Source organism: Haemaphysalis longicornis, unplaced genomic scaffold, assembly GCF_048455015.1.
Source record: "Haemaphysalis longicornis isolate Haplotype H1 unplaced genomic scaffold, Haemaphysalis longicornis Haplotype H1 scaffold_7, whole genome shotgun sequence".
Taxonomy (NCBI): domain Eukaryota; kingdom Metazoa; phylum Arthropoda; class Arachnida; order Ixodida; family Ixodidae; genus Haemaphysalis; species Haemaphysalis longicornis.
In genome coordinates, this window is record NW_027526422.1 from 73,157,920 (window position 1) to 73,182,256 (window position 24,337).

General features: G+C 47.4%; 1 protein-coding gene across 1 annotated transcript in view; it reads right to left on the reverse strand.

Annotated features, from left to right (window-relative positions):
- The window catches only part of LOC144146347 (lipase member K-like), a 53,035-nt gene that overhangs the window by 23,971 nt on the left and 4,727 nt on the right, over window positions 1-24,337 (reverse strand). Inside the window, exons 3-8 of the mRNA XM_077678303.1 lie at window positions 15,845-16,043; window positions 11,086-11,197; window positions 9,103-9,253; window positions 4,485-4,577; window positions 3,659-3,814; window positions 2,023-2,094 (exon numbers count right to left, since the gene is read on the reverse strand). Coding sequence (XP_077534429.1) covers window positions 2,023-2,094; window positions 3,659-3,814; window positions 4,485-4,577; window positions 9,103-9,253; window positions 11,086-11,197; window positions 15,845-16,043 — 783 coding nt within the window. The remainder of the gene's footprint in view (window positions 1-2,022; window positions 2,095-3,658; window positions 3,815-4,484; window positions 4,578-9,102; window positions 9,254-11,085; window positions 11,198-15,844; window positions 16,044-24,337) is intronic.

Below are 24,337 nucleotides of genomic sequence, written 5' to 3' on the forward strand. Positions count from 1 at the left end.
AGATGCACAACAAGTAGTTTATGGTCTCACGCCCAGCACCAATCGCGGTCGACTGCCCTCCCGAGAGGGATAATAAGAAAGAACAGAATAATAATAAAGATCCAACCGATTGCCCCGCAGAGAGGGTGGGGTGCAAACGATGGCAATAAATAACACGTTACGTACTTGCGTCTCTCTCTCTCTCTCTCTCTCTCTCTCTCTCTCTCTCTCTCTCTCTCTCTCTCTCTCTCTCTCTCTCTTTCTCTCTCTCGTCTCGCAACCCAACTACACAACCCCTACGACAACAACAACTACAACTACCACCGCCAACTACCACAACCAACGCCACGTCACCACCCCCAATGCTCAGCATTTACTCGTGTCCCTCGCGCGGGGGCATGCGACGGAGGTTTGTTTTTCGCCTCCGTTGATGCGCCGCCACTAGCTCAGTTTGCGTTAACCATGGTTAGCAGGGTAACAGCAGTTCCGTCTGTCGTGTAACGCAGCAAACTGGTTTTGTATCACTGCGGTTTGCTTAACTGTGGTTAGCTGTGCCCGTGAAATTAGGGTATACTCTCTATGCATAGCAGTCGGGACCATGAAACACGTCGAGTAAGGCTATATTTTGAGGAAAACGATTTGTTCGAACGAGGGCTAACTGTATACCTAGTGAAGCCACGCGGGAGCACACCACGCACGCGCGCGTGCATGCGCAGGCATACGCAAGGACGCAGACAGACAGACAGACAGACAGACAGACAGACAGACAGACAGACAGACAGACAGACAGACAGACAGACAGACAGACAGACAGACAGACAGAGACAGTGCAAGTAAAACGTAACAAAACCCGTATGTGCAGAAGGATTTCCAGTCTACAATCAATTAGTAAAGTAAAGGGAAAATGTTTCTGTTAAAAAATTACCTAGTATCTTCTTGCTTTACTTGAAATGACGCCATAAGACAGAGTTTCTGCCGATATGGCCCCGTAATACCCTCTCTCCCTCCACCAGCTAATGCCCTTCCTCTCTGCGTTTGCGCAGCCCAATATCGTACCCCACACTTCGTTCCACTACCTCTCGCTTCCCTTCATGTACGCCGCCTGTTAATAGGTTTCCGGTAAAAAGCGCAACGGCTCATGCGTACGTCGTCTGCTACCGCCACTTCAAGTTCGAGATTTCTCCTTCCCTCCCGTATGCCGCCGGCTTTCCCGCGCGTGTGTGCGCGTTGTTTATTCGTCACACAGTGCGTAGTTTTTAGAGAAGCCCCCAGTAGAATTAATCGTTGTTATTCATTACATGCGCGATGCATGAACGTTTTTTTCTTCGGTGAAACCAGATAAACAACACGCACACACGCGCCTGAAAGCCGCCGGCATACGGAAGGTCAGGAGAGCTCTCGAACCGAAAGTGGCGGGGCTACGCGGGAGCAGACAATGTATCTTGAGGCTTTGCGCTTTTTACCAGTCACTTTTCCTTACCCTCTACCTCACATTCCCTTGCGTCTCTTCCCCTCCCTTCCCGCCTGTCTTTTTCCTAACCTATTCTTAATGATCTTCCCGGTATTCCCCTCGCTCTATGTCTCCGTTTTCCCTCTCTTTCCCCCACTAAGCTTCTTTTTTTGTTTTGTCTGGTAATCCGGCGAAGCATGTTCACAATACCCTAGAAGGGAAAGTAGCCGCCCTCATCACTGCACTAAGGGCAGGGTTGCCCCGTCAACTTAAGGCCGCATGGTCCTGGCTGATATTGGGCTTCGTTCGCCATGATTAGCCAATAAACGCGGAATGGCTGACGCTCTCTTTTGCATACTCTTCTGGTTAAACCAGTTTCCGTCGCTTCGTTTAACTTCGCATATAATACAGGTTTTAGCGAAAAGAAAATGCGCAAGATGTGCCACTTGAAAAGGGCTTGAGCTGAAAAAAAAAGCAGAACACCAGCGGCATCACAGTCGATGCCTCCTGTTCCCGCGAGTCTGTAATATTTTCGTGTCCCTAAATGTGCGAAATCGTAGGTGATTGTGCCAAAACTATTTTGTTTGATTTACCTGAGCGTAATGTGCAAGATTTTTGGTAGAAGCCCCCTCGGGAAAATGGTTCATAATAACTGGCAGGCGGGTCTGCAAAACAAAAACAAAAAACGAGAAAAATGTTTGTTGACGTTCATACGATGAAGTCATGTTGGCATAGGACCTCCTGTTTGATAAGTTAAAAAAAACGGCAGCACACACTGTGAAAAATACTCCATGTACACCAAAAGAGTCGCTGGCTGTTCGGCAAATTTCAGTGAACAACAGGAACTGGCGGCCCACATCATCAGAGCCCTCAGCGGCTGCCGGGACCGAGGCGGCTGATTCGTTCCCACCATCCCGCGACCAATAAGGTTTTTATCTATCTATCCCTGAAATCGGCATTCTTGGGTAATATGAGTCGTCGCAATTCTCGAGGTTGCGTCATAAAGGGAGCATTTTTAAGCAAAAAAAGATCCACTTCACCAATGACGCGCCCATTGAGCAGGTACTGTCGGTCGTAAGACCTTTCAAGTGTTCGGATGATTGCGCCTCTAATCCCTATCCAAAGGAACAGAGAAGAACGCCGAATCCTTAACGGTACCCCGCAACACTTTTTTCAACTTTTTTTGAAATCTTAGTGCTTGCAGAACGTAGTCACACAACACACCCAGTACTTAGATTGGGGAGCGCAAAGTACCTCAGCCAAAAATTGCTGCTTTATGCCCATCAGATAACTTGTCAACTCGCCCAAAAGATTTTGCTCTCTTTCCCGGTCTTGACGTTCTTTCACAGCTCGAATTACGTCACTAAGGCCATGTAGCGGCTGTTGGCCGGTTTTTCTTCGGTTGCAGCAATGAACGCTTTTCGATAGCAACATAAAAAACGCCACAAAAACAAAGCAAAAATGGAAGGCTTATCTGGTATGACGAGCAAATCACGCAGCGCGGCTCCGTACTGGCGATAACTATAGCTTTCGCAGTGCTTCGAGACGCGAAGGAAACAGTGAAAGCGCTTATCCGAAGCGTTGCAGGGTCCCTTTAAAGAAGGCACTCAAGAAAACACGCACACAAAAAGAGATGCATAATTACATGCAGGCGTATTTGTGTTGCCTATTTCTAAAGGTTCCAAAACGACTAATTCAGATATTAAAATCATTCATTGCCTCTTATGTACGGGATGTTGTCTGGCTCCTTATTGTGTTAAAGGTTCCTCGTACAGGCGTCCGATAACGAATTTTGGTGTTTATTAAAATTTCACTAGGAACCGATTGGGCTCGTTGGAATCTCGGCCCGGCCTTCAACAGCATATCTCTTAAAGAAGCAGGCATTGCTCCGCTTTTGCACATTGAGGTACCGTCTCCATTCCTCCTGCGGTTATACAGTACGTGCTCTGCGAAAATGGTTGGTTTGGCCGGTAGCAACAAGGGCTCAGAGAGGAGACGTGCAGGCGGAAAAGTGCGTCGCTGATTCCCATTTTAGAAAGGTGACGATTCTGATGACGTCAAGAAAGCGACGACCATGGTGAGTGCGTAAATAGGTCGCTTGGCCAGACCCCGGCGACACCAAGAAATATGAAAGAAAAATGATATACTAAATTTTTTCAGCATAACTGGTACCTTCCCTGGTGCATTGCGAGCTATTCAAAGAAGGGTACACTTAAAAGGCAGCCTTACCATGTTAACGCCTCGTTCCTCCATTCCCGTAATCACAAATAAGGGAATTTCGCATAAGCGCTGGCTGAATTTCCACCTGCAAGTTGTTCTGGCAACAAACTTCATCAGCTTGGTGTTTTGCACGAAGTAGGGGCGACCGAAGAAACGTAGCACCCCCTACGGGAAAAGGTAAGGAAGGGTGACGCTCAGATATTTGGAATGGCACCAACAGTTCCGAATCGAATTATATTAGCTGAACTGCTCCAATTCCTACATAAATGCTCCAATTCCTACCTAAGATCTCAAGTGACAATTAGTTTGCTAATTAGGTGAAAAAGCACAGCCCGATAGGCAGTACTGGCAGTCTGGTGTGAATGTCAGAATTCGCAGTACACACATGCACACCCACGCGTGCCTTCGCATGCTCACGCACAATCACACGCACGCATAAGCAGGCCCATACACGCACATGAACGCACACAAATATGATTACACACCACATATAGTACCTGCACAAAAGTGAAGGGTCGGTATGGAGGCTAGTTGAGGTTCAACAGTGTGGGTTGTAAGATGAGCGCTGTGAGCTCATCTCCATGAGTTGTATCGCTGCGCCATGAGTTGTGACGAATTTGACGATTTTAAAGTAATTGGTGCGGTAAGTGCCATTGATTGGGGCAAAGTTGCCTATGTTAAATTAATTGGGACGGTAAAAATTCTGTGCAGATAATCTGGATAATATACCCATGCGTAAATTAGGTGTTGACTGCGGACGCATTTTAATATGCTCGGGCCAGTTACTCCATTCCACAGCAAAAAATGTCATAAGAACAGGAAACTCAGTACTTACACCTAAGGTATTTCCGAAGGGAGCAAAAACACGTATAGGGGACGTCATGTATCCGATGGTGGTTACCGGGGCCAGCGCACAAAATAATTTAATCTGAAATGAGAGCAGTACATGAGCCTTGGGACCAGAGCATGTCGGTTGCAATGAACAGCTCGTTCAGATATTTATTCGAAACGTTGGGAGTGTGGAAGTCCGAAATTTTTGTCAGCTTCAAAATTGCCGCCCGAAATATTGCAGTGCATTTACTCAAGTTGTTCTGGGCTTCTTCTGCAAAACATTTCGTGTCACCATAGTCTACGGTGAAATTTAAGAAAAACACGTGGGAAAAAGTTTCAGAGGGCTTCTACGTTTAAACCTTTAGGTGTACCCCCTGCAGCATTTAACATTTATGCTCTCCAAGAACTTAAGGTCAGCTGACAGATTGAGACTAGCTGAAACGGTCGCGGAGCAGCAAAGGCAGAGGCTGTCTCCGCTTGTGTAGTTTCAAAGTGTTTCTTCTGGACAGCCTGCCGAAATTACCAAATTGGCCGAATTTCTTCATCAGCACTTCGCATCCTCAAAAACTGCTCAACGACCCCTGACATCCGCATCGTCTGGGCTCCTGGACACGCCGCAATCCCCGGCAATGAAGCGGCTCACGCCGCGGCTCGCGATATCATACACCGAGCCATTGCCGACGTTGGCCAATGTTTACCCCCTCACGATCAACCCCACCCACTGAGTGGCTACACGGAGATTCTCGCGCATTACCGGCAAACTCGCCGTCGTCTCCCACCACCACACTGGCGCCTCTCCAGAGAGGACGCTACAACTTGGCGGCGGCTCCAAACGAATATGTATCCACATCCCACCCGTCTCCACCTCATCTTCCCCACCCAACAACCTTCCCTCTGCGCTTACTGTCCCCAGCCTGGCACCCTCTACCACATCATATGGGAGTGCCAACGAACTCCAGACTTGCCCCCCCTTTCCAACCCAACCTTCGAGCAGTGGAGGGCTTCCCTGGCCAGCCCGGACCCGGATATCCAGCTTAAGTTGGTGACCCGAGCACGGACGGCCAGCCGAAGTCAAGGCATCCCGGACTAGGGACGCCTTCCACGGGGCGACGCCCACACATCAGCCTCTGCTGGAGAAATAAATTTTTTTCTCTCTCTCTCTCTGGACTGTCCAGACAAGACGGAGCGTTTCGGTTTCTCTGCAACGCTTCGCCACATGCGGCATTTATCGTTTGTCAGAAAGAACTTGGGGTGACGACCGGGTCGCGGCTAATGCGAAAAGTAATTTCCAGATTGGTATGAATTAACATTATCTTATGTTTTCAGGTTTTCATAACGTACAAGTAGGACACACTTTATTTATTTGCGCTCGTATTCTCCACCTTAAATGATCATTGGTTTTCGAGAATCTGACGTTATTTCTTTTCAGCTTTTGCAGTTCAGTTATCAGATTTTGGCGCAGGAAGATGTTGTGATGATGAAGCGCTTTCGCATACGCTTGTTGAGCACGGTGACTACGGACGCCTAGTGCCCATACAAAATCACTTAATGAAGCTGGTAACCAGGTTGATATGCAACCGCTAAGTGCTACACTGCGCGGCACGTTGTCACCGGGGCGAGTCTTTCGCCGCGCGGTCGTCGCAAGAAAATGTCCTTATCACCAACTTCGTGCACATAATAGGAATGTCCACGTTTCCTTAGCGTGAAAATGTCTCTAACTAGTTGTCGAGCAGTCTCTCTCTCTCCCCCTGTTTCTCTCCACTTTATTCGGTCACTCCCCCTCTACTTCTATTCCCCTGCACTGTGTTGTATGCAGGTGAGCTCCCTGCCGAGCTCAAAATATCCCCACTGCATTTCATTTCCTTTTATTCTACGACAAACCCCAACAACCCAGACCACTCCGCAAATGTGATGCCTCCCACAGCACGGGGCGTCCAATTGGAAAGCCAATGTTTGTGTGCGTGCCATTCGCGCGCAGTCCCCGTAAAAGCATTCCGTCTCCTGAAACAAGGAAGGAGTTTGCGAGGTAAAATTCCTTTAGAGAGCACAGGGAATCGCCACCAACCACAGGTGGCGGAGGTGTTTTCACGTATTTGCCAAGCTGCTTGCCTAATTTACCAAACCGCGAACGAAGTGCAACGTCACTGGCAGGTGGTGAGCGATGCTGTCTGTAGGAGCGTCGCGTTGTTCCAGAAATCAGTTCGGCTAAGGTCACATATGTTGCACGATCAGCAAATCCAGGAGACAGAAAAAGAGAAGTTTGGGAGAACGGTGGACACAATCCGCTGGAGTGTATACTTGGGATATTTCTTGTTGTTGCAAATGAAGAGTAATCTGTGTCGTTACCCGACTGCACGTAAGGTTAGACAAATGTTGAACGTGCCACTTGTATTTGGGTTCTATTAGTAACAGACATAGCATTTTCCCAGGCAACTGAGAAATTAGCGAAATCGAGCCGCTGACCTCCTCTAGCGGTATGCAACCATTAGTTCAAGTCAAATCGGTGCCTAGGGGACGTACCAGCCGGCCTATTAATCAATGTATTTAAATGCCAATACCCCCAAGTACCCTCAAAACAGGTTTCAAAGAAATCTGCTTCTATGGCATTCAACTGACGCACGTGCACTCTCACGAAGCAGATCGACGTCTGAACTTTTGATAACTGCTCAGAAACACCTGGGCATATCGCCGCGAGACACCTGGACATATATCCGGGGTAGGGTTCGATGGTGACCTAGGGGTATAATTGCCCATTGCCGACTAGAGAGCACCGGATACCCCGCCACTCACCGCACCTTGGGAAAGTGGTATTCACTAGCCTGCCGTCCATTTCAATCCTACACATTGCCGCACCAGGTGGCGTGCCGTCATTGCTATTCTATAGGTGGACCCCCTAAAAGTCGACAGCCCACTTCGAGCACTAGAAATCACTTCCTTCGATCAATGGAAGACCATGATACTGAATTCAAACACGGGGCTTCAACTCCACATCGTCCTTACAGCCGAAGATGCCGTCAGAGTCCAAGGACTTGACAACCGTCTGAGGGGGAAAGAAGGATGAGGACTCTCATCTCACTTCTCTCCTCACCCCCCTTCTCGGGCACAATAAAGTTACGCACTCAATCACTCACTCGCTTAGCTTTGACCTTGTAAGTGCGCCGAAATATCGACTCACGCATGTTTTTAGTGTTCGCCTGCATTAGAAAAACTGCACTGTCCAGGAATCAAACTCACGACTCAGTAGCACAACCCTTTTGTCAGCAAGTTGCCGCAAGCAGTAGGATTGTAATTTAGGTGACTAGTACGAAATCCCGGGATACCAAAGACTTACCAGAAATTGAAGCCAATATTTCGTGCTTCCCTGATCTTCGTAGGATATATTATCCTTGCAGTTCATTTTGATCCCAACGAAGAGCACAAGCATAGGCCTTGTGAAGCCGGCCACGTTGTGACATATTCTGACTTTTTCCCGTAAAACCTTTCCGCTCTTATTTTCTCCTGGTCGATATTTAGCTCTCTTTCTTTTTATAGCATCATCATCATAAGCAGTAGCTAGCTCAGGTGCACTATGGGACGAAGGCCTCTTCCTTCGACCTCCAACCGCTCCTGCCCCCACTATACCACTGAAGTTCCGTACTTCATCCCTCCATTGTGTTATTGGCCTTCCCTTCTTCTATACAGCCCAGCCGGTGTGTAACCGATGGCCAGTCTGAGGAACCAAGAGCCGGAAAAGCAGCCCGCAAGGCAGCGCTTTCGGGTGCACGAGTCGCGTGTTCTCCAGTTTGCCTTCCTGTAAACTCAGTGCGCCGAGTGCTTTCACGTATCAGTCGTTAAACCCTTGCCTTGTCACGTGGTTCGTTTGCGCTGAACCTCGTGCACAGATGGCCCAGCCGCCGCTGGGTAAGAAGGCACACGCTAAGCAGCGATTTCGACCTCGCCTGGTCACGTGGTACCGTAGCAACGATATGCTCCGTGCGAACGAAACGATAAGGAAAGCGCAGCTTGCGCGCCGGCGGCTGAATTGACACGCGATAAATGACCTTGAAAGATGTAGCGTAATAGAACTTTGGCTCTAAAAGTGTCGAAAAATATCTGATGCAGAAGTAGGGCAAATGCCCATCCTTGTAACCAAAGCCAAACCGATTCCTGGGCTTTGTTGCGTAGCGACTTTGTCCATATAATACGCTTCTTAATGCCAGAGATCCCTAGACCACTGAGAGGAGAATATTTGATGTAATACGTAATATTTATTCTGTATATTCGAACAACTTATGTAACAGGCAAATGCATTAAATGGATAATAAAACAACCCGGCAGCTGCAACGTGATAACAGAGGATTTAGGACTGTTGATTCCTACTGTTTTGTGTATATGACGAACACCGAAGCAATTACACTGTTTAATGGCTTTGAATCCGCCTAATAGCAGAATAAGATGGCTATATATTTATTAAGTGCATTTGGAGTTATTAAAAATACCGATCCCAAACATCACTTGCTGCAATGAATCTTACAGGTAGTATTGTACTTTACAAATACAACATATAGACGCAAGTCTTCTCAATTCCTAATCGAATATACACAGTAAGAAAACACCGGGCCAGAAAGAAAGACAACACGTGCCTTTTGATTATACTCAGGTCTTTCTGAGAGAAGTCCGAAAAGAGTCATAGTCCCCTGCGAGTGTCCAACGTAGAAGAGTCTCTTCCTGCGGGTCACTTCCAGCACGTAATCGAGCATCGCCGGTAGATCGAACGCAATCATGTCGTCAATGCTGTGGAGGGAATGAACAAAAGGCTGCATGTGGCCATTTGCAACTCGAGAAAAGCAGTATAAAGGTGGTAGCACTTGTCTTTACAGACGATAACCTTTATTGTGTTACCTGAACACGAAAACATTGGTCTGTCTGTCTGTCTGTCTGTCTGTCTGTCTGTCTGTCTGTCTGTCTGTCTGCCTGCCTGCCTGTCTGTCTGTCTGTCTGTCTGTCTGTCTGTCTGTCTGTCTGTCTGTCTGTCACTCGGTTCACCGCCCTGCAAAAAAACAACAGCCTACAGAAGCAGAATATTTGCACACAAAGTAGATGGTATATGCGGAAAGGCCGGTCGGTCCCGTGCTGTCCTATCTGCCCAGTGCTCATTTTTCACTCCTGCTGTTTCTGCTGTTTCGTCTGTTTCAACGCTGCTTCGTTCTGGAATATGAACTTTCACGGACTTCTCTAACTTGCTACCCTGCGGTTCCGGGAAGTCCGGTCATCACTTTGATTCCCGGAATAGGGAGCCCCTCCTACTTTATGGCTTATGAAAGTTTCGTACTGCTACTGCTAGTGCTAGTGCTACTGGTTCTGAAGAAGATTTTGGGGGGTTGGAGGCGGGAGGTTAAAGGGCCTCTTCCCAAAAGAGATGGATCTCGCGATTCACGCGTCGAATCACATTTCCAGTTTGCAATCGCCCAATCCGTTATACGATTCCGCAGCTTAGCCGACTTCAGAACGATGTCTGGTGGACAGGCGGAACGGAGACGTATTCATGGTGACGCAAACGTCCCTGATAGCAGGTACCTCAAAATGAAATCCAGTGATCAGAGCAATATACAATGACTGGGCGTTAAGTCAAGCACACTTTTAACAAGATTTTGCCTCACACTTTCGAAAGTGTGACTGCTAACAAATTACCCGAGGTGTTCAAACAATCGAATTCCCTCGTAGTATTTACGTCAGCGCTGTAGGATTCCTTGCATGTTACAACTGAAGAAAAGGCGTACACCGCTGTTATTTAAACGCGTCACCTGCTAATATATCGGAGTGAGTCGTTAGTACGCATGCCTCCTATAAGTGGTTCAGGACGATGGACGATTCCAGAGAGCATATAGCGATTTCAATAACAGCGACATAAAAAAAGGAGCGGGAGAAAGTGTATTCCACAAACAGCGTGACCCTTGGTGCTTGCTTTATGCACTCCCTCGGAAAACAAGGATTGGGTGGGAAGGTAGCTGGTAAATCCTCGCTACTGCAGCTGTTTTCCTTCTCTTGTCTATAAATTTGCCCCAGTCTTATTGGGAAAAAGCTTTATTTTTAATTCCACCAAAATTGTATTTAGTGTGCATGGTCGCTTTAAACTATAAACATATTTTTCAAACTTTGGTAATAAATTGACTCCCAGAACCGGTTCGTCTTGTGATTCATTCTACCCAGAGCTTAACCTTAGCGAAATAAATTTCCCCGAACATGAAACGTGACCGAGGAGGTCTTTCTTACGGTTGGACACAGTAGTATGCGCTAACCATATTCACGCACGCCAGAGCTTAATGCGTCAGACACACAATTTTTGATAGTTGTCTCCAAAATTATATCACAGGCCTAAATACACATTACGAAGGCCCTGTAGTGTTTGACAGTCATTAAGGTATAGAGCTCGCTCTTCGCGGGGCGGGGGGGAGGTGGCGGGGGGTTCAAAAGTGGAAAAAAGAAAAGCTTCGAATAAATTTTCGCCCCGAACTTTTTCTAAATGTACTGAATGCACAGTGCGTTTCAGAAAATTTTGAACCACGAAAATACTCTTCAGAAAACTGGAAATACAAATTCCGTCTGAGGAGGCACGATGTACGTACGTGAAATCCCAAAACCGCCTCCTTTCCTTGCTGAAGCTTATGTGGCTCGAGTAACTGGTTCCCCGGTAATTTCCCATCCAGACGTCATAACCGGCATCGGCTAGAATGTACCCTGCGAAAAGATTCGAGCCCTTGTTTGCTTCACTGCCATCTACTCAGTAACGACACTGCATCTGCGTCAGGAACGCATACCATGTACGTAACCGAACTGAATTTTTCGAAAATCTTGGCTAAATACTCATTACTCACCGTAAATAGGATCGAGCCTGGAATGACTTTAAGCACTTGCTGCCACAGCAAGACACAACCCTTTACCACCTTATATCATTCCTGTTAGACGTGGGCAATTTTAGCCAGGAATGATGCCCTCCTGAACTTGCTTCATTTGCTTCTAGAGGAGATGGGTTCACTGTGTCGTTTTTCACCGCTCTTGCGCAGGTCTTGAATATGTACGAAAGTATTTTAAGAATCATTAAGTAAAAAACGAAGAAATTCCGCGCGCCAGTGAAGTGTCCTTACGCGCTTTGAAGGTAAAAGCTTGGCGATACTTTTCAGGGACTATCTGCTGTTGCGTGGTAATGACGTCTCTATTTTCGTTTGGTTTCTTCGTGATTTGGAGCGAATTACTTCAACAGGCACAGTGATGACACTTCATGTCGTAGCTTCCCAATAATTAAAGTTCTGTGTGTCTAGAATGTAGGCTACATTCACTTCCCACGTGCAACGCATTACAACTTTTGGCCACCGCTAGCATCTGGCTGAGAAAGCACGGTCGTAACGCACACTACTGCTACTGTAGAGACCTATAATCAAATCCCATACGAACTCGAATATGTTTTTATGTACTTTTAGCAGCAGCCGCCACTGTCTGGACAGAACAACAACAACAACAATACCGGGTTTTAGCAGAGAAGCTGTTTAGGAAATCGTAATTTTTCATGTCCACAGTTAAGAATACCAAGAAACTGCCGAGCGCGCGCACGTGCCTAGCGCTCGTGTGTGCGTGCCTCACGACGACCGCCCTTCGTCCTTTGCGCACGTTTGTCAAGCCAAGCATACCCACTTAAGGAGATGGGGCATGACTGGCCTAAAAACAGAACTCCAGCGTTCGCCTCAATCATGGCAACATTTACTCGCAAAGAGAAAGACACGTCATGACTTACGCCCCTCCAAGGTGGTGTCCAATGATTGTCACTTCCAGAAAAAGATGACTAAAGCTCACACTTATAGCAAGATTGATGGAGTAAAGGTCATTGCGGCAGCGAAGACTAAGCAAATCGGCGGCAATCGTGGACGTAAACCTGCGTGATGGTCATTAAGGTTGCGTACAGCTACGCTACCTTCCAGTCTTGCGCGTTAATGTGAGCTTGCTACTAAGGGGCGATTGCGTAAAGTTGGGAAACTTTATAGCCGATTCCCTTGATCAGTCATGTAAGCACGGATCAGTCATGTTTTCGGTGACCCCGTAAACGTTGTAACTCGTCTAGGCGTGTTCGACGTTGGGCCTCGGTATCCGTTTACGACCTCGGTTTGTGCATGCTGGTCAAAGCTCTCCTTTATGTGCCCCCTTCATTTTCTTCCCCTTCACACCAAAGCCCCAAACGACATTTTCCACACGTTGCGATTCCGCTCAGAGGCTTCGGAGACCGCGCGTCGGCGACCCGTCGCTGACGCCACGCTCCTTCGCTGCTCTGGCGCACCAGAGGTCTCACACATACCGGAGGTTTCACCTACACTTCTCGTATCTCAGAGCTGGCCAGTATCAGCTTCCCATGTAAATGAATGAATAATGGAAAATTTCACCCTTTCTTTGCACAGTCCCACATTCTCAAACATTTTCTACGTGCTGAGGTACTCTAGGTGCACTATGGCGATATGTACCACCCGCCGCCAACTCGTTTAGTATAAGCTGTTTCAGGCAGCGGCTTTTAATTTTAAGTAGAACTGGTACGCGTGCCAGGGTATGGAGTCATGATGCGCGAAATTTGAGAGGTAACTATCCGCAGTTTATTTCATGGGAAGCGGTGCTAGGGGCTGTTGGCGGTGACACTTCAGATGAGCGTAACCGGCATCACACAATCATGGTAGGACTATGGCCCCAAGGAACAGCGGCCAGTAGCGTTTTAATGGTGGAATTGCTATTCAAAAGAGTAGGCAGTTTTTTTCTCTGTGGCTGTAACGTCTGACACGCTTTCTGAATGAGAAAAAAAAAGCTATATAATTAAGAAAAAATCCCGGGCCATCTCCAGTAACCTAAAGCCTGGGAAGGGCCAAGCCTGCAGCAAATAAGTGTATTCTTGGCGCCTCGGCGTTTTTGCCAACGGAGATGAAACCATTGGGTGGTAGAGGTACACAGCTTGCTGTGAACGTCTCTTTTCTTTGAAGCAAGAAGCTCTCCAGCGTGATGCGTAAAAAAAATGTCGCGGTGTTTTTCTCGCACTCGTTACGTTCTAATTCGAGGCATAAATGAATCTCCGGTGTTTTAGTACCGTGGCTATATAAAACGACGATTACGACGACGACTACGACAGGAGACGGCAGCAGCCACACACATAAGGACCTTCATCCCCTAAAAATCCCGCGCCATTTCCTCTAATGTGAAACCTGGGGGCGGTCGACGCATGCATGCAGCGTATAAGTGTATTCTTGGCGCTTTGGGGTTCTTGCCCATGGAGATGAAACCATTGAGGGTAGAGGTATATAGCTTTGCTGTAAATCTAATGTCTTTGAAGCACGAAGCACGAAGCGATAAAGCGCCAGGCTTTGGAAAATGAGTGCGCCGGTGTGTTCTTTTAGTACTCGTTTTTCCCACGAAGATAAAACATTGTTGCGCTAGGCGTTGTAATATGAGTGTCCCGGTGTGTTCTTTTAGTAGGCACCAGGTACTAGCACCAGGTTCTAGCACCAGGCGTGGGAAAACGAGTGTCCCGGTGTTTTAGTATCGCGACTACATGATATTACGACGACATGAGACGGCGATGACATTGCACGGCAACAGCCCGAGTCCCTAAGGGACCTCGCCCTTAAAAAGTTCCGACGATAGTTGTAAATACGTTTCATACTTTTTTTCCCGCGCCCCACATTCATACACATCATGGTTTATGAAAGGTACTGAATTCGTGTAGGGAGGTACTTGGCGTTAAAATAAAATAATCGTAAAACTTGTCATCAGACTCCTGGCCTGCTAAAAATACTCTGTAGCCGTATGGGGCTTTACCATGAGTTATCTTGAATCACTTTTTCTACCAGTCTTGTGACTACTTGATTTGTACCGCCTTTCTGGTGTGCTGACTGCGTTAAGATTTACCAATTACTCTCAAGTGCTGTGCAATACAACCTTCCTTCCAAAATTACAACAGGTTTGTCGCTAGAGCAGGTCTCACCTGCAGGCTCCACGAAGAACCCGCTAAGGAACACCCTCATTCGTTGTATATGAATCGCACGTTGTTCGGCAGCTCATTCTGTAGTCTAACCGAACTTATTCACTTCATTAACCAAGTGTCCGAAAAGGTTGGAGAACGGCCCATATCGACGTAAACACGTTATCAGCCCTTTCTGAACAGTAGGACGGTTGCAAACTGGGCCAGTGGGAAAGACATCCTTGGAAGAAACCAGCGCGAACTTAAACAGAGACGAAGGAAGTGAAGCGGCTGTCCTTGTGTTTCACTTCGTCCGTCTCTGTTCAAGTTCACGCTGGTTTTATCCAAGAATGTCGCTCTGAAGAGTGGCAAGCGTTCTTTTCACCTTGGTGATGGCACTCGAAGGGATTCATTATATTCCACAACACTGCGATTCACAATGAGAGTGGTTGCAAAAAAGGGCAACACAACCCGTTACACCGAAGAACACGAATGTACGTCGTTGAAATAAATAATGTACTGTGGTGAATGTTCAAACGTATTACGTTTTGTGCCACGGCGCTGTCTCTAATTCTTTGAAGGACGTGTCGGGTATGTTTGCAGGAAGTGCACACCGCGCTTCCAAGAATAGTTATCTCAGGTCATCGTTTCACATTTTCCGAGCAACCCTCAAAATGTGAACGTTTTAGTTAACATTTCATGGAAATTTGTGTCTAGGGACACCTTAGGATAATTCAGCAAAACTCGACGAACACACAAAAAAATGCCACAGACACAGCTCTGTGGAGGGATTGGCACAGCCGCGGCGGGCGTTCGTACTGTGAGAGCAACCTAGATCTCGTCGTTAGTATCATTTGGGTTGTCTGGCAAGGCCGTATCGAGATACCCTAAAGAAAAGATTTTCGATCAAGTTTCACTCCATGCGTTATATCTATCGGCATTGCCGAGGACCCCGGTCAATTGGCATCGGTTTCTCATATTTAGTCGCACAGCCCCTGGTCGTGTCATTTCGATCATCGTGAGCAACACGTGTGCACGAGCGGTGCATGTCAACAGTGAAACGTCAACAGTGAATCAGGTATACCAGAAACTGAAGAAGAACCACAAGCTAGTAGCTGTAGGTGGTACAGCGCTTAAAATAGGACACAGAAAGAAAAGACAGACACGGGCACTCAGCCCCCAGCAGCCGTGTCAGTGCCCGTCAGCGCCCATGTCGGTCTTTTCTTCCTGTGTCCTGCCTTCATTGTTGTTAAATCTAGACATGTATCAACTCGCCCAAGTTCAAACTTCCCTGTACTAGCTCTAGTTGGCTGACTATTCGACATGAGACCTTAGGGCACCGCATGACATGTACGACAATCAGCGTTACTGATTGGCGTCCGATTCAAGCTGGATCTCACCCAGGCTCTGATGAGGCAGATTGATGACCCAATCTGCGGATGAGCACAGTAGTCCGTGCTGTAGGAAGACGACTGGCCTCCTTAGATTGCCGCGGCCCATGCGTCCAAACGGGATGCGGAAAACTGTCAGTATGTAGCCATCTTCGGTTACCACGTAACGTTCTTCCACGGGGTATCCTTTGGACGAAATAATCTCCGTCTGCAAAAAGAAAGGCGTGGTGGCGCAAAAAGGAAAAAATTGTGCCGTTAATTCGTAGCGCATTTTTCACTTGGTGAGCGGTTTCATTTATTTGTTGTTATTTATTATTTTCATTCATTCATTCATTCATTCATTCATTCATTCATTCATTCATTCATTCATTCATTCATTCATTCATTCATTCATTCGTTCGTTCGTTCGTTCGTTCGTTCGTTCGTTCGTTCGTTCGTTCGTTCGTTCGTTCGTTCGTTCATTCATTCATTCATTCATTCATTCATTCATTCATTCATTCATTCATTCATTCATTCATTCATTCAAGATAGCTTACATGCCCGTGGGGGCCTGTAAGGTATCTTGAATAACATAGAGTAAGGGGGAGCACATAATATAGACACCACTAGGCAGAACTGCCAACGGATAATAAGCCAACTGCATCACACGCACACACGCGCACACGCACGCACGCACGCACGCACGCACGCACGCGCACAAATTCGAACATGCGCAATCCTCGAAACATCAAGTCGCGTTAACAGAAATCTTCTTTGATAAAAAATAAACCGTATCATACAGAACGCGATACGCTTGTAAATGCACTTTGCAGTTTCGGACGCTTGCCGAAGGTCAGAAACAGATTACTAGTGAAAAAATATAAACACACTAAATTTATGTTAAAATCAAAGCCACACAATACTCAGACACAAGACGCCGAAAGGTTACATAGCATCACACAGAAGCGATATCATCGGGCAGATCGTTCGAAAGGCGTATAGTGCGTAGGAGGGAGGATGAATTAAAAGCATGTGTGACCCGCCGTGGTGGCTCAGTGGCTAAGTAGTCGTGATGCTGAGCCCAAGGACGCGGGTTCGATTCTTGGTCGCGGTGGCCGCTTTTCTGATGGAGGCGAAAAGCAAAAAGACGCCCGTATGTACGAGATTTTGGCGCACGCTAAAGAACCCCAGTTGGTCAAAATTAATCCGGAGCACTCCACTACGGCGCGCCTCATCACCAGCGCTGCGTCGGCGCGTTCAAGGGGCCCTGAAAGGCGTTTTGAGCACACTAAATTGACTAGCGCAATCGTTAGATTGGGTCGTCAACATCATCTGTGCCAAGTATTATTCTTTTACGCGCAGCGGAAAGCTCACACTTTTGTTGCAAAGTTTGTCGCTTTTTTCTCACCCTTTCCTTTCTGTTTTTGGACGCCGCCATCTTCACATGTCTACATCATCGATTCCCAGATGTTCGTCATGAGCCAGACATCCTTCTATTGGGCGGCTTTTTCACGCACTTCCGGCAAAGGGATGAGTCGTCTGCTCAGCGTCGGCTCGCCGGCTGATCTGCCAGCGGAGTGCCGGAGTGCTTGGACATTTTACGACAAACCAAACAAGTGTAAACAAATGCTTAACTGTTTGTATTGAATGCAACAGGGCCATAACACGACATGAATATTCTCTTACTTGAGTACGTTCCATAAAGAAAGCGTTGAAGTCCCGTGGCACTTCTTTCTTGCAATCGCAGAGAACGCCTTGAGCCGAATGGCCGGGTTTGACGCATACATTTTATTCAACTTCCAAAGAATCCAGAGATGCGTTTCGAACGAACACAAAGTCACAACATACGTTGCAAGTCCGAACCGCTATTGACAGACGATGGGTTGCCTCCTCCTGCCCCTCGTAAATTCGGCACTCACCTCGCGCGCGGTTTGCGGGGACGAACAGCAAGTCACTTAACTCTGGCGCACAAGCCGAGATGGCTTTTAGCCACGCACACTGCACATACCCCATGCGAGGTTGAGTCGTACGCCGCTTGAGAAAGATAATCCAGACCATGGGACGCACTATCCACCCGCACAAGCACAACGTCGCATTTCATCGCGAAACAATGGCGTCCACAACACACACACCATCACCTCCTGTAATGCCAAAGGCATCTCGCACTTCCAAATGGGAGTGAGTAGTATGCCTGCAGTGCCCATATGCCGCGAGGTGGGGCGCCAAGCTAAACCGGGATCACGCAACCGTAACTGACTTCTAGAGCGGTTTGTGCCTTGTTGCCAGGGCAACCGATGTTTGATATTGTCAAAGAAATGGTGCTCGCTCCAGCGCGAGGAAGCTCAGAGCCGTGGCGGAGCATGTTTTGCCAACGTTGCCGCTCTCCACCACGCGTTGCCCCAAGCTGAACTGGCGTTTCGTGCACGGGTTCTGTATCGGTTTAAAATGTCTTTTTCACATGCCGCCGGCAGGAATTACCACCGCCACGAAATAAGACCCTGCACCACCGGGGCCACATCTGATACGGCGCTTTTTGGATAAACAGTGCGCTGTGCATCCAAGGGAGCGAGGGCAGGATCCTCCCCGTGCGGCTGCGAGTTCGCCGCCGATAAAAAGTCGCGTGCCGCCGATAGCAAAGTTCTGCAGCAACGTACACCGCGAAAGGGCAAGGCCAGGCCGCCGCACACATGGGGCCAGATTTTTCGTTCGCTTTTCCAGCCTTGAGCGGATTGCGGGATTCATGGTGTCAACAAAGCTCGCCCGTAGCAGACGGCTGTGTGAGCAGCGCAATAGCGGAAGTACGTCACCGCCGAGGAGCGCAGCATCATGGGAGGGAAGGCTCGCTCGCCGTCAACAGCGGAGAGTAAGTTGAAAGGAGGAGGAAACGCGGCGCGACGATAATGCGCGGTTTTTGATTTACGATTTCTCAGCTAATACTCATCGCTTCACCAAAATTCTTGCGGGAGGCGATTGCTAATACATTGCTTTATTTGGTTACATGTACATCCACGCATCGGCGGAAGGTATTTCAGGACCCCTTTAAACCCTACAAATCATCATAAAAGCGTGTGTGGCTCCGTAAATGCGCGAAAAGCTGTAGTGGTTGTACAGTCGACGTGACGTGATAGATGGGCGTCGAAGATTAAATGACGTTGTTGTCGTGGTGTTTGCACCGTTGGATGGTAATATTTATCCATTTCGACCACATTTTCTTCGCTGGTTGCTAATTATGGTCAAATTCGTGAGAACATAATAAGAAAAAAATGCGCAAGCGATTATTGGCCGACATTGCGGAAGGCATAACTGTGCGGACAATAACGAACGATGAGGAACCGACAATTCTTATGTCGGGATGCCCTTTTGCATGAGTCAGTCAGCATGATTCCTATATTTTCGTAAATTTACCATCTCTTCCTAAATAAAGTTTGGAGAAGCGCGAAAACTAAAAGTGCGTCCAATCGGTTGTCAAACATTAAAGCACCAAGATTGCAAACGAAGAATGAACCCATGCTACAATTTTTGGGGTTTCTTGGTAAACCCATCTATGAACAATGTAAATGTGTGCCCATACGGGGTTTATGAGATAAAGGCATAGTATTGTACTCCTTCTTTGTGATCGATGCGTGTATTGCCTTATCTAGAACCGTTCCTTAATCGCGGTTTTGAAGTGACTCTTTGCCATAATGGCCGCCCGGCTTCACGCAAGTGCCGTGTGTCCGAGTAGATCTTATCAGAGCTTTTCAGTCTACAAACCGGTCTATGGAAAAATGCATTAGTTTTTTGACAGAACGGCACAGGTCCCACTGAGAAAGCTTTCGTTTTAATATGCTGAAAGTTAACCCTGCACCACCAGTGGTTTGATGGTGAGCGGATTTGTTACTCAGGCGAAAGGAGCAAAACGTTACTCAAATATGTTACGCAGGATCATTCCCAGGAATACGCGCTTTGAACCCTTAGCAACGCAGTCGACCAGTTATGCCTGCGCTATCACAATCGTTTTGTTTTGCGTTTGTATTGAGACTGGGCACATGATATGACCAGTGACACTTGGCTTATCCTGGATTTTGATTGCTCAACATGAGTGCAAAATCAGCAGCACGAAGAACGAGGTTCTGGCGCGATAGGAAATGGATGACATCTTAACGTGGGTAAGATATTGGGTCATACGTGGGGTTATATGTCATCAAGGGCCCTCTTCTCGACGCACTGAATTTCCCGTGAACTGTGATTTTGCCGGAACTCTTTTGTGATTGGCTTTCAAGTTAGGTCACGTGCTTCCGGTTGACACAGCAGTTGTGTGGGCTGTCGTCATTTTGAGGTTTCATGATGTTCACTGGCAACAGTTCTAAAGTTTTGTGCATTTTCTGGTTGTGTGCATTGTTTGTACCGCCTTTATAGTTGCCTGGTCACGCATTGTGTTTTTCTACTTTTTTTTCCTCTCATTTTCTCCTTTAATATGTGCCGCTGTCCTTTCTTTCCCTTTCATTTCCCGTATCCCCTCCCCCCTGAGTAGGGTAGCCAACCGGACAGTATTCCGGTTAACCTCCCTGCCTTTCCTGTACTACTCCTTCCTTCCTACTAAAGTTTGCCTTATTTCTTTCTACGTAAAGTGCATAATGTTTGGCCGGAAAATGAAAAACTGCAAACGTAGCGGACATGACAACCTAGGCCTGTCTCTGCTGTTCAACAACAATACGGCTTCTTTGTCCCGCCCTCTATGTGATTGGTTGACAAGGCGGGACGTATTTTAAACAGTTGGCGGGAACGCTTACGTCCCACATTGTCAGTTTCAGCCTGCGTAGAAGTGACGTGCTCCAACGTAACAGCTTTCAAATGGAGGTTGCTGTAGGGCAAAAAATTTCACCGACCTTCGGCGCCGTGAAATCCCCGTTAATTTGCAGCAGGCGCAGTTTCGCATGATGCGTGGTTTAAAACTATTTTATAGCGCTAGAAATCATATCTTTGACTCTTTCCAAGTAAGGAATAATGGCGCATAAAAATAACGCCCCGCCTTTTTTATGTTTGGCAATAAAATAGCAAATATTTTTTTTGGCGTAACAGTAACGTACAAGCCTCTCCATCAGAAAGAACCCAAAGCATGGCATTTATCCACACTCCTCCTAGTAAGCCGGTGTGTCACGTGATCGAAAAAAAAAACAAAAAACAAAAAAAACGGACTGTTTTATTCATTACTGCCCTGATTGGGGTCGAGCTTGACGAATAAGTCAATCGGCGGCATCAGTATGCTCCGCCGTTATCAGGCGTAGCGTTTCGCTGCCCTTACCGTGTCATACAACTGATGGCCGCGGCGGTCTTTTTCTGGAATCATGCCATTAGGGAGTTGTAGCTGACCGTTTTCCACGGTCCGCTCCGCTCCGATAGCAAGCGGGAGAGCCATTGCGCATGCGTTGCGCCTTTGGCCGCGAACGGCATTGGCTCCAGTTGGGCTGAGCGTGCCGCTTATGCCGGAGCGGACCGTCGAAAACGGTTAGCTAAAACTCTCTATAAACTTGTAACATAGGGCCCTATTCCCGACTGTATAAATTCACGGTGAATCGGCCATGTTTTTTTTGCGTAAGGATAACGTAAGGAATCGGACTGTGCGTCTGAAAGTGGCTTATAGGGCATTCTGTAGTGCATGAAGCCGCTTGCCTCCTTGTTTTCCTTTCAATTCCTTGGATGCACTGGGGCGAAATGGCGAAATAGAAAAATAAAATAACGTAAGGAATCAGTGACGTAATGCACGTATAGCTATGACGACATGCAGTGTAATTTGGCGGCCTACTCATAAAGATTACAACTAAGGTATGAAATATTGTACATAAAAGATATAAAAAAATTCCCCCGCATTTCCCCGAGGGGGAGAATGTGAAAGTGCGAATGCACGGTTGTCGGCCCGCTTGCGGCGCTTGCGCTCGGCCCCCGCAGCCCACCGCCTCGCCGCCTTCTCTTCCATCTCTTCCATCGGGTTTGTAGTATCACGTGTACACCACGCAGTTATCAAGCCGCTGAGTCGCCAACGCACGCCGCTGACGACGTAGTTTGAATGCGTTAAAGATATAAGGCGCGTCACTAACACTGACATCAGCGTCGCGTCCGTGGCTTGGTCGGTAGAGCGTCGCGCTGCGGCCGCAAAGTCCTCGGATCGAAACCTGGCGCCGGATGCTGTTTCTTTTTCAAATATAGAGGAGCACTGCGGACGCCAACGCCGCCGGCGGTGGATGGTTTGGGGTCGCTTATAAAGTGCATTCGCACTTAAAACATTTGGCATGTATTATAAAAATAAGCACGGGACCTGAGGCTGGCAAGGGAAACATTTTTCTGCAGGTCAAAATTGGCGTTAACCCAACAAGGCGATTAAGTAACGTTGATCCAAAAGCGAGCGAAGGGCGGGTGTTTGAGCTACAGTGTCTAGTTGAGCTAATGAACATCAGAGGGTTTTTTCAATGTACCTGTTTATTTTTTTCAATCGCTTTTAGTAACATAGTTGAGCTCTCTGCTTCAATGCAAGGTTTGATGCGTTATCACCTCCCCGGCCGCTGCTGTCGCCACGCTACATGTGCTGCTATGTAACAAGTTTATGGCGTGATCAAAGAAAAACACGGCCGTGACCATCGGTTATATGACGCTTAAGGGCAGCGAAGCGCTATGCCCGATAACCGCGGAGTGTACCAATTCAGCCGATTAAGCATTCGTCAAGCTCGGCTTCAATCCGAGCAGTAATGAAAAAAAAAAACAGTCACTTTTTTTTTGTTATTTTTCTCTTGAGTTCGAACATGTGCCCCAGCAGTTTACTGGGAGGAGTGTGGACAAATGCTAGACATTGAGTTCTCTTGGTCATGGAGGGGCTTGTACCGCCCTCTTACGTTGCTGTTACGCCAAACAAATAATTTTTATTTTATTCCCAAACGTGAAAATAAAATACGGCACGTTATTTGTATACTCCGTTATACCTTACTTGGAAACAATCAAAACTGTTATTTCGTTTGGTAGAAAACAGCTTTAAACCGCGCGTCATGCGAAACTGCGCTTGCTGCACATCCACGGCGTCAAAGCTTGGTGAAATATTGTGCCATATTTCACGGCTACATCAGCCGCCGTTTCTACGCTGTTACGTAGCATTACGTCACTTTACGCAGGCTGAAGTTGCCAACGCGGGACGTAATCGTTCCTGCCAACTGTTTTTAATTACGTCACGCCTTTTCAGCCAATCACGCAGAGGACGTGGCATATAAGCCGTATTGTTGTTGCATAGCAAAGGCAGGCCTATGTTGTCATGTCCGCTGCATTTATTCTTGTTTTTCATTGCCGGCCAAGAATTATGAGAATTCAGTAAAGAGAGATAAGGAAAACTTTAGAACTGGGGCCGAATTCTCTAAAACGACGGGGCGTCGTTTTGAAACGACAGGGTAGCGCCATGCAAATGCATGTGTTCTGGGGTTGGGGCCGTCGCTTTGTGGTTCTCTGCAGGTAGAGTGAGCCGCAGAAAAGCGCTGTGGCAAGGGCGCGAAGCGACAAGTGAAACGACAGGGGAAGGGGGGGGTGGACGATGGGGGGGGGGGGGGGGGCAGTGGGTGTCGCTTCGCGCCCTTGCCACAACGCTTTTCTGCGGCTCACTCTACCTGCAGAGAACCCCAAAGCGACGGCCCCAACCCCAGAACACATGCATTTGCATGGCGCTACCCTGTCGTTTCAAAACGACGCCACGTCGTTTTAGAGAATTCGGCCCCTGGTGACCCTAAACGTAATGAAACGTCAAAATGACGAAAGCACACACAACCGCTTTATCAAACGGAAGCATGCGATAAAAATTAAAAGCCAATTAAAATGAACTTCTGGCAAATTCACAGTTCACTGCGAATTTGTGCCGTCGAGAATAGGGCCCATACAAGAATAGGATAGTGTGGCGGTGTTGACGGCCGGTTGGGTGCTAGTGCGACAAAGCCTGCATTGATGCAGATAGCTCAACTATGTTACTAAAAACGATTGAAAAAAAAATAAATACCGTAAAAAAGATTGTGTGATGTTCTTTAGCTCAACATCCACCTTTCGCTCACTTTTGGGCCAATGTTTCTTGGTCGCCTTGCGGAGTAAACGCCAATTTTGCCCTGAAGAAATGTGTTTCCTTGGCAGCCTCAGCTGCCGTGTTAAGTTTTATAATACACGCCAAGTATTTTTATATATTTTATGAGCAATATGCGATACCTTGATTGTGATATTTATGAGTGAAGCGTCCAGTCACACTGCATGTCGTCATAGCTATACGTTCAAAAGGTCACTGATTGCTCACGTTGTGCTTACGCAAGAAGCTTGGCGAATTCCCTGTGAATTTATGCAGTCGATAATTTGGCCCCAAGGGTGGCGAACGGGGCGATTCCACACGAGGTCAAACGTGCCTGTGCACTCGCATTGGTTGTGCTTCTAACCTTGTGATTGGTTATGCGCACGCCTGTAAAAAACCTGAAAGTGAACTTTGGTTTCCTAACACGTATGTATAGTTTGATTAAAAAGCTGTAAAACTAT